Source organism: Rhipicephalus microplus, unplaced genomic scaffold, assembly GCF_043290135.1.
Source record: "Rhipicephalus microplus isolate Deutch F79 unplaced genomic scaffold, USDA_Rmic scaffold_13, whole genome shotgun sequence".
Lineage (NCBI taxonomy): Eukaryota > Metazoa > Arthropoda > Arachnida > Ixodida > Ixodidae > Rhipicephalus > Rhipicephalus microplus.
In genome coordinates this window covers 14,444,430-14,455,049 of record NW_027464586.1, presented here as the reverse complement: position 1 = coordinate 14,455,049, position 10,620 = coordinate 14,444,430, and the positions used below count along the sequence as shown (strand labels likewise).

The 10,620-nt window shown below is 42.4% G+C and overlaps 1 protein-coding gene across 1 annotated transcript in view; it reads left to right on the top strand.

Annotated features, from left to right (window-relative positions):
• The first annotated feature begins 2,096 nt into the window (after positions 1–2,096).
• The window catches only part of LOC142783966 (uncharacterized), a 309,142-nt gene continuing 300,618 nt past the window's right edge, over positions 2,097–10,620 (top strand). Inside the window, exon 1 of the mRNA XM_075882589.1 lies at positions 2,097–2,171. Within this exon, the coding sequence (XP_075738704.1) occupies positions 2,106–2,171 (66 nt within the window). The 5' untranslated portion in view covers positions 2,097–2,105. The remainder of the gene's footprint in view (positions 2,172–10,620) is intronic.

Sequence of the window (10,620 nt, the reverse complement as noted above, 5' to 3'; positions counted from 1 at the left end):
TTCATGACGGGTTCGATATTCCAGGAGGCTGCTCGAGTTCTCTCTACTGCTAGTTTTGCAGACAAAAAGCAAATTATCTGGTTCCAACCACACGTTAGCTGACACCTCTATGAAACCAATCCCAATGCCAGTGAGTTGGCGCACTCCCGGGCGCAAGGTCTCATATTCCTGGCTGGGAAGAACCACTTGGAGGCAGATGACATGCTTTGGTATTACCGGGATGCGCTCCTAACTTTTCAAGAAATTTGCAAGCACTATCAGTCAAACGACGAAAGTCCGCATCTCCCGCATCAAACTTTAAACTTTCAAATAGAGCTCAGACTGTCACGTTACGTCAACTACAGACTAAGACATAGGCTTCTCCCCTTAAGTGCTAATCATCAAGGCTGCCATCACTGTGATAACACGAGTTGCACTTTGCAACACATGTTGTGGCAATGCCCTACCCTGCGCGAGAGCCCCGGGCCTCCCTCAATGGAGGAGGACTGGCGATCTCTTCTCACAAGCAACGAGAAGGAAGACCAGCTATAAGGGCTATCCAGAGAGCCAATGACATGACCAAGGAGATACATCTGCACGTTCCGTCGTGGATGCGGCCCACCGATGTCGCCCCTTTAGGGGGAGCGAGCCTCGCCTCCGGATCAAATAAAGTTCTTTGCCTGCCTGCCTGCCTGCCTGCCTGCCTGCACTGAATACGCAGTGAGTTAGGCGGCAATCACGTTGCACTTTTTTTCATTTTGCGCACTTTAAAGAAAGACGCCCCGCCACAGTGGTCTAGTGGCTAAGGTACTCGGCTGCTGACCCGCAGGTCGCGGGATTGAATCCCGGCTGCGGCGGCTGCGTTTCCGATGAAGGCGGAAATGTTGTAGGCCCGTGTGCTCAGATTTGGGTTCACGTTAAAGAACCCCAGGTGGTCGAAATTTCCGGAGCCCTCCACTACGGCGTCTCTGGTAACCATATGGTAGTTTGGGACGTTAAACCCCACATATCATTCAATCAATCTTTAAAGAAAGACTGAAAAAACATTTATGCAGTTCAATTATCATACAACAGGTTAAATATTTTCTTTCTTGATAAGCGCTACAAGTTCTCTACTGAAAATATTTGCTAGAGCGACTATTTAAAAAGTTAACTAAACAGTTTTCATTCACTTGCGAGTTTGGCGGATCGAAAAAAAAAAAACTACTCGGACTTCACTATATGGCTCAAAAGTATATTGCACTAATTAAAGACGCGTAGCTTTCAGCATTAAATTTTCAATTTTTGGCGCTTTTTAGCTGACACACTCTGCATGTGCGCGCTGTCTTCTAATAAATATCAGTTGCGAATGAGCGTTAGCGGTGCGTGTGCTTTCTTTTTTCATCCAATGTCATTTATATGCGCTAAATATTATACTTAAACAAGATTTACGAAGTGCCTACCTAGCTATCCTATTCTTGTACAAAAGTGCACACTCATGGGTGTCCTATTCTTCTACTAATGTGCGCATTCGTGGGTGTTTGGCCTAGTTAAGATGCCATTCGGGTACGGAGCGTTTAGGCTTCGGCTCAAAAGAAGTCATTCAAGAAAAGCTTCGACTGATTTATTGATTATTTTATTCCTTGGTCGTTTTCAGCTCATGTTTTACTTCGTCCCGAGAGGCGCCTTTTGACTTAAGTCAACGCAGAATAGCTGATGTGAATGTGGACTAAATGTACGCAGTTCAGACAGCCAGCGCAAAACGAGGTTTTCAGTGCGCATCAAATGCCGTGGCACCATATTGGAGAAAGAAACTCTACGCACAATGTGTAGAGTTTCATGTGGCCTAGAGAAGACAAAGGCAACCTAAGTGGAGGTACCTTCACGAAAAATTGCAGCTTAGTGCAATAGGTGTACATTCCTGTAGAGAGCACTTTGATGAGTAATACAAGTTTACATATTTCTCGCTCTGGCAGTGTCATGAATACGTCGTCATTGCTGTGTGTCAACATTTCGCTGAGCCAATTCTTAGTTTTGTTTCGTACGAGATAGTTTCTGGCAGTTTGCATGGGCGGAAAGTAATGGGTGGAGAATCGGGCAATGCAGGGGTGGTCCAGATGGCCAAAGGAGCGCGCCTGGGTGCCAAGATGCTCGACAGCTGCGCCATGATGCTTATCTCCCGTTACGGACCCAAGGCCATCGGCATACAAAGGGTACGCAATCTTCTCATTGGCGAATACGTGCTGAGGATTGCACACAGGTGTAAGGGAAATGCACAGCTACCATATTACTAAGTTCACTGCCTTTCCTTTTCTATGATATTGATTGATATGAGAGATTTAACGTCCCAAAACAACCATATTAGTATGAGAAACGCCGTTGTGGAGAGCTCCGGTTATTTCGATCACGGGGGGCTATTTCACGTGCAGCGAAATTTCAGCACACGGGCCCATAGAATTCTCACCTCCATCGAAAATGCAGCCGCCGCAGCTGGGATTCGGTCCGGCCACCTGCGGGTCAGCAGCCGAGTACTTTAGCCACTAGGCCACCGTGGCGGGGTTTTTTGAAGAAGTGCATATGCTTCAATACCTGCTTTTGAGATGTGACCAGGAATTTTGACATACGTATAAAAGAGAAAAGAAGCCCAAGAAAACTCATTCGCCAAATCGCTAAACAGCAACAGCAACAAAAAAACAGCCCAGTCTTTGGCCACAGGCAATTGCGTTGGCTTTACACACATTGAGTAGCACAACCCTAGCTAGATTCTTTATCATCACGAAGCGAAGGCAACAAGCACTTCATAAACACGCCGATAGATACGCAAAGACGCACTTCAAGAGCATGACACAAGTTCTTTTTGCATATTGTGAAAAGAATAAGAACGTGACAAACGTTTCGCATTGACAAGTGGTGAAAAAGTTATAATGCTCTCAGTAAATAGAAACATCAAGCTCTAGGCATATCCGCAACGTTTGAAAGTATTGCAGTTGTAAGTGATTGTCAAAGTGACTAAAACTGAAGAAGTTGCAGAAAATAATACGTAGTGGACTACTCCATAAAGCTGGCTGGTAGGTGGTTCTAATCACAAGTTGTCTTCGAAAGAATAGAACATCATTGCTGCTGATGGGTATGACATCTCTAAAGATCCAGGAAATTGTAAGCCTAAAAGGCGGCTGTGTAAATATTCCTTTCATTGCCCTTCTAGATAAAAAGTCTTGTGTTCTACCGGTGACTGAGTATGTTCGCGTTCAATTTTGGCTGCCAATGCGTTCCTGTCAGGCTTAGCTCCTTTGGTTGCTTTTCATGCAAGCTGTACTATGTTGCAAAACTGGGAAACTTCTTTTTATATTTTTGTAACTATGTCTTCTTTTAATATTTTTCTAACCACTGTTTGCGATTTGTTGATCTACTTGCTGTGACTTATGCTTCAATAGATTGCTAAAAGATAGAAAGGTGGTCTTTCTGGTAGTTCATATTCGCTCGGCAAAGTGGGAGCACCGAAACAAGCAACACACAAAGAACCACATAGCACGACCGCTCGCTTCCAACTGGCTCATTTTCCCGTTACAAAGGCCCGTTTATACATAAAAGCGCGCATGTGAAAAAGATTATGACGATGGTACGAGCAGCCAGGAAAGTGTTTAATCGAGGCGCTTATCTATGAATTGGCTAGGTAGTTAAACTCACAGTCATGTAGTGATCTTGATAGATGGCTTATACATTATTCTGCATTCCTGTAACTGTGTAACTCTTCACAAATTTTTGTAGCATTTTGAAGAAGATGGCGAAAAATAACAGTTGTTCTTTCAAACGGCGGTAGGCACTTGAACGCATCGCAATGCCATGCTAAGTAAGAACACTCTTCAAGGTGCTATTCTGTTATCTGAGGTGTACATTCAAACATCGTCCAGTTTACTGATGTAGTACATGCGACCACAAGATTGTATATACCACTTCTTTTGTGCATTTAACAAATTGTTATGGAGGCATCCCCTGCCTTCAGACACGCCCTTTTCCCTCCCATGCACCGCGGCGCATATACGGCTCAATAAATTGGTACAGTGAAGCTTTGACCTTCCAGGTTTCGCATATTGAAGTACGGGTGCAGTATTGGGTACAGCGGAAAGAATGCGCACACCAAATGTGCTTTCACACTTTTAGTGGGTGCTCCACTTTATGAATGTAAGGAATTACTGCCACGCTTTATTTTCTTAAGTGCATACCATAGAAAATATTAGGGTTCTGTCTGAATGTTTTCGCTAGTTCACAATACATCAGTGCACGATGCCACTAATTTTGTTTGTTCTGAAGCATAAGTTAGCGCCAGCGTTTGCAATTGAATGTGTAATGAAGGAGGTATAAATAACCGACCACACCAATCTACAGATTCGGTTTCAACGAACGAGAGTTGAAGTTGAAGTTGAAGTTTATTGAATATATGTACATTTTAATATATACATTTTTTGATGGCGAATGAACGATCGGAGATTCCAAAGTAAAAAGTGTAAAGGGGACCTCCTAACAAAAAGTAAAAAAAGAACTAGTTTCTTTAGTCAGCGAACAATGACGAAATATCAGCAATATATAGAAAATATTGCGCGATAAAAGCAGCGCAGTATGTTCAATAGGGACAGTCAGCTTGAAACAAAAAATTAAAAGAAACCACTTCAGTCATCAATCAATAACAATAACATTTTCTGACGTTTACAAAATGAGTACAATGAGCATGGTTTCAAATAATTAGGCAGCATATTTCACAGTGTTACGCACAAAAATCTTACCGTCATTTTACCACAGCTTGTACGTACTTAAGGTAAAAAAATGATTACATTTAGCTGAAACCCTCGTGTTGTTCGTATTTCCAAAAAACACTACTGCCTGAAAAGCATTTTCAGGCAGTAGAATTATTAATGGCACAAAATATGATTTTTAAAATTTGTGGCTAAAAACTTTAGCAGATGTCAAGTGTTCATGTTTCGAAAAAGAGGTGCTGTTTGTGATGAAAATATGTTTAAAGTAATGAGTCTAAGTGCCCGTTTTTCCAAGCGTTCTAAACTACTTCTATGTGACCAATATGTATTTCCCAATGGGGATGGGCGCTATACTAAGAAGTAATTGTGTCTGCATGCGTATTAAAAAGATAAAAGGATTTTTATTTAAAGTAAAGTCGTGTTTTGATATTCACAGAAATGCCGAAAAACACCTTTTAAAATAGGGCCTGAGCATGTTCACTGAATTTTAAATGTTTGCCTAATACTACACGAACAAATTTTGTGGATGAAGATGCATCAATAAACTTTCCATGAAATGTCACTGCTAACGAAGCGATGTTCGGAAGCTACTGTGGGAAGTCAAAACCATGAAGTTAGTCTTTGATGAATTGAGAGGTAACATGTTCGATTCATTACAATAAAGAAACGTTATTTAAGTCGACGTTTAGTGATTGTTGCGGCATGTGGGGATCCTTTTGTGCATTAAAAATAATCATGTTATCAGTTTTAAAATGAGCGTAATGTGTTTCAAATGAAATGGTAAGTCTTTTATAAAAAAACAAAAACAGGAGGGGAACCAGGATTGATCCCTGTAGAACGCCAATGTTAGTGGTGTTTGGAGATTAAAAAGCACCATTTATCCGAACAACCTGCGTTCGATCAGTAAGATAGCTTTTAATCAGCTGTAGAAGTAGTCCAGATATGCTGTAACAGTGAAGTTACGAAATAGGATAATGTGGCTAATCGTATTGCCACATTCTATTTCTCAAGTTTTCTTATCGCCCAAATACACTACACCATTCTCAGCGCAAGTCGCGCCTGCAGTTTTCGAGAAGCTTCAGGACTGTAGTAGATCATTTCGACAAGATCACGCCTACTCTGTGAACTATACATATTATTCCGGAACCTACGTCACTGCCCACGATAACACTCCAACGTTCCATAGCAAAAGTATAAATTCCGACGCACTTCACCATTTGTGAGTACTTGATCGATGGCCGACGCTCCGTTCGCCGCTATCTGTCCAAGACTGCTACTTGATTGATTTGTGGGGTTTAACGTCCCAAAACCACCATATGATTATGAGAGACGCCGTAGTGGAGGGCTCCGGAAATTTTGACCACCTGGGGTTCTTTAAGGTGCACCCAAATCTGAGTACACGGGCCAAGAACATTTCCGCCTCCATCGGAAATGCAGCCGCCACAGCCGAGATTTGATCCCGGGACCTGCGGGTCAGCAGCCGAGTACCTTAACCACTAGACCACCGTGGCGGGGCCCAAGACTGCTACTGTAGTGTGACTTTCTGTTTACTGGGCACAGGTTCGCCCAAATAAACAATTTATTATTCGACTCGCAGTGTGCTCCATTCGTCCACGTCACGACCCCGTGACAGTATCAAAGGCCTTGTTAAAATTAATAAACATAGCTCCAAAAAGAAGGCCTTCATCAATTGTCAATTTAACCCTGTCCGCGAAAGTTACTAGTTCAGTCTAAAGGCCTGGATGGAAACCAAATTGGCGATCAGATAATATGTTGAATTTGGATAAGTAGCTCATCAAAAATTTGTAGACTAGTTTTTCAATGACTTTACTAAAGAAACGTAGCACGAAAACCGGGTGGTAGTTGTTACAACATTAAAGATCACCTTTCTTAAAGATGAGGACAATTTTACCTGCTCTAAGGGCTGGTGGAAACACAGCAGCTGAGATCAAATAAATGGGTTAATATTGAAAGAAGTTCTTTCGATACAAGTTAAATTTTATGGTGTCATCCATTGGCAGATACGGAGCACTTCCAGTAATACCTTCTTCTGCTCTTTGCAGATCAAGTCTATTCTACTACCAGATTTAGAGTGCTTCCTGTATATTCCATAGGAAGATCTGGAGCAGCTTCGTCGCGAGATCCACTCCATGGAGCGACCTTTTCTACGTCGCAAAAATTGGCGGGTTTGACCGAAAGTCGCAAGCACTCCGTACCTTGATACAGTGCCAACTTTGGAAGGATCAATGGACGCCAGTCACGTTGGTTGCGCCTCGCTTCGAAGCTCACGTCTTGCTAGCGTATAGTCGCTGTGCGCAGCATGCCCACACATGCAAGAAGAGAGACGCGTGCATCGCGTTCCATTCTGACTCTGCCATTTGCTCCTGATGGAGCACGCGTGCTCCATTGGTAGATTCCCGTCAGCTACCCTCCGCCAGAGTCGAGTGCTACGGCGCAGTGTTCGCCGGCCACTCCGCATCTCCCAATAAATGTAACGAACAGCAAACAAATTTGATCAAGCCATAGGCCAGTATTCTAGAATGATAATATAATATTGTTAGCTTCATCTGGTACTGTGAGATACAGAAAGAAAGATTGAGGAGTTCGTGGAAGTCAGAATTCTGACTGGGTGGTTTTAGTAGTATCCACAGTGGCGCTGCAATGAGAACTGAAAACCTCAGCGACATAATCAGAATTACTTTGCCTCTTTCGTTAGCAGCTGTAGCAGTTGGGTGCAATTTAGGCTTATTGCTGCAATTCTTTAAATACTTGCCACTTCTGCCTTGTTTTGACACTATAATTTCTAATCTCACTTTTATATTACTCTCGCATAGCGTCTTTTTGGGCATCTTCCAAAATATTGGATAAGTTTTTAGTCCACACATTCGTGAATAATTGAGCGGTGCTGCATGGACCTTCCTGCGAAGATTCTACTTCTTCCATATAGAATGCCTGAGTTATTCAAGGTTTTTTAGGTGCACGGAACCATTGTTTATACGTGGTTTTAGAACAAGACTGACTGATACATTTCGTTACCTTAGTTGAAAGAGGATTGAATGCAGTTTCGGCGTTATTTTGTCATATAATTCGCTCCAATTAGCTTTTCGAATGGTGCTTACAAATGTTTTTGAATCAAAAGTAGTGCACATGGTATTTATACTACGGTAAATCTCTCAAGATCCGAAACACAATAATATCGAATAATGATGCGTGATATCACAGTTCAATGCTCCTGTTCTAATATCTTCGGTAGACAGACTGACCAAACTGTGATCGATCAGTGTATTGGAATTGTACCTAGTTGGAGTACTTATTACTAACAAAAAGCCGCAACCAAGAAAACATTGTACGTATTCAGAACTGGATTGGCTCTGTTGATCAGCAATGTTTTTGTTGATGTGATTACATATAACTTTGCTCCTGCTCTCTTTTATTAGATTGTTTACCACTACTTCAAGTTTCTTTGCAAATCTCTGCATATGAGGAAGAGTGCGATCGGTACAGCGATATAACGATGATGTTACCATTAGCAATCGACAAACAATGACGGTCAATTTCAATGCAAACGGATTCGCAAAGTGGTGTGCTTAAGAACACGTCAAGTCACCGCCTATAAGGCACAGAAGATTCAACAAGAATAGCTGAAACGCCACCACAGGTACCCTCACGATGCAACACTGTTATGTGTAGACACGGATTCCATACAAGGCACCGTCGTGTGAAGTCTGCCAAGTTTCTGATAAGCATATGAGTGAAAAGATGATTGATGACTGAAAAGAGAGCACCAAGGTCATCGTTGTGTTTATGAAGGTTCCGTGTGTTAAAATGAATCAGGAACAATGTGGACGCAATACTTTTTTGCAGATTAGTTGGTTCAGACTTCAAAATCGATTTGCTGCAAAACACGAAGGAAAACAAGGGAGACAGGAAAGAGCGCAGTGTGACAGATTGCGCTCTTTCCTGTCTTCCTTGTTTTTCTTCAAGTTTGTGCAGCAAATCAATTTTCAAATGCAGACGCATTGTCTTTCAGAAGTACTTTAGTGCGTTTGAGGAAAAATATAGCTGAGTTCACTTCGAGCAGTCGTAAAACGGGTCCATCGTGAACTTATTTACAGGTAACACCAAAAAACACAGAACAGGGAAGGAGCAAAAGAGAAAAAAAACGGCGCTGACTCAAAGCTGTTGTTTATTGGAAAAAACGGGGTGAAAAGTATACATATAGGTACTGGCAGCCTACATCACCACAGGCGCCGAACAAGAGGTGCACAAAGGTAGCATTGTCACACTCGTGGCAATAATCCAGATTGGCCTGAATAACTGAATTCTTTCTCAAGCAGTGTGACTGATGGTTCACTAATGCACTTGCTACCCCTAATCTTTATATTATATAGCTCAGCGATTTCTCTTGTTAGTTGGTTAGGATGCTTGAAGATGATGGTGGTTCTCTCAAAAATGAGACGACAACCGCATGATCTGCAATGTTTCGGTAGATAAAGTCACGTGACCCCTTGAAGAGATAACTCATGCTCCCTTAAGCGAACATTCATACATCGTTTCGTTTGTTCCACGTACTCCCTACCACGCGATAACGGAGTTAAATACACAGCTTTCTTTACCAATGCGATGTACTTGTTTTTATGATTAACAGCGTATCACCATTTGGCTTGTTTGTTCCTCAGCGCATTATCAACTATCGGGCAAATGTGACCTATCTTATGTTAGGCGGGAAAAAGAACGACGACGCCATACCTCGAACCTACGCTTTCATGCCCATGCACTAACTTTTGTACATAAGGAAAAACTGCTCTTTTTCTTTTTTAATCACAAAAGAGCTCAGTTATTTAGGCCAATCTTAATTATTGCCTTGAGTGTGACAATGCTACCTCGGTGCACCTCTTATCCGGCGCATGTCGTGATGTAGGCTGCCAGTACCTTTATATATACATTTCACCCCGTTTTTTCCAATAAACAGTTGTGAATCAGCGCCGTCTTTTCTATCTCTTTTTTTCCTTCCCTGTCCTGTGTTTTTTTTGTGTTGTGCTGTAATTAAGTTCACGATAGATCCTAACCAATTGGCCCAACTTTCCGCCTTACTGTTGTAAAAACAAGTCCACAGTCCAAATTTATTTAAAAATGCAAGACAACCCATGCCAGAGATGTGATGTACTCGACTCTTTCGATTTAATGACCTTGATAATGCAGTTATCTGTCGAGAGAAATTTCCATCTCTTAGATCTCAAGGGCTTGTACAAAAACGTCGCTTGTTCTCTGGTGAACCCTGACGTAGATTGGTGCACCTAAATTCCCAGCAAGCCCAATGGCTCTTGTGTTAAGTCTTGCTCGTCTTGCTTTAGCCGTGAACTCTGTTACAGCGACACGTGTTATGAGGGCACAACTCTGGTCACGCGCGGCGCCGTAGTTGTCCGCTACCGCCACTGCTGCCGCCTCTCCCGCTGGTGTGCGTAACCACTATCGCAGTAATTAATAAGGACACAGTGGGGCTCAAACCTGGGTCCACTGAGTGTCAGCCCAATATTCTACCGATAAGCCACGCCGTTCCTTGGGACTTGCTCGAAAACTTTCCTTAGGCAGGCTTGATGTCGGGTAAGAAATCACAGTAGTATGATTAATAAAGTATTTTATAACAGCAAAAAAACAACCAGGTGTCACACAATGTGAATACCGTAACGAGTGGGTCTTCCTATGGTCCAACCAATTACAAGAGATTGTTCTTTTTTTCCTATTACCTGTGTCACATACCCACTTCAGGCATAATTCTTCATCATTATCAGCCATTGCATAGTCGATTGGCACGAAATTTCTTGCCAGTGCTTAGCGAATACCAAGCTTCTCAGAAGAATGACGAAGAATAGCATAGTGAAGACCAGCCTACTACCTGTGGGATGGATGG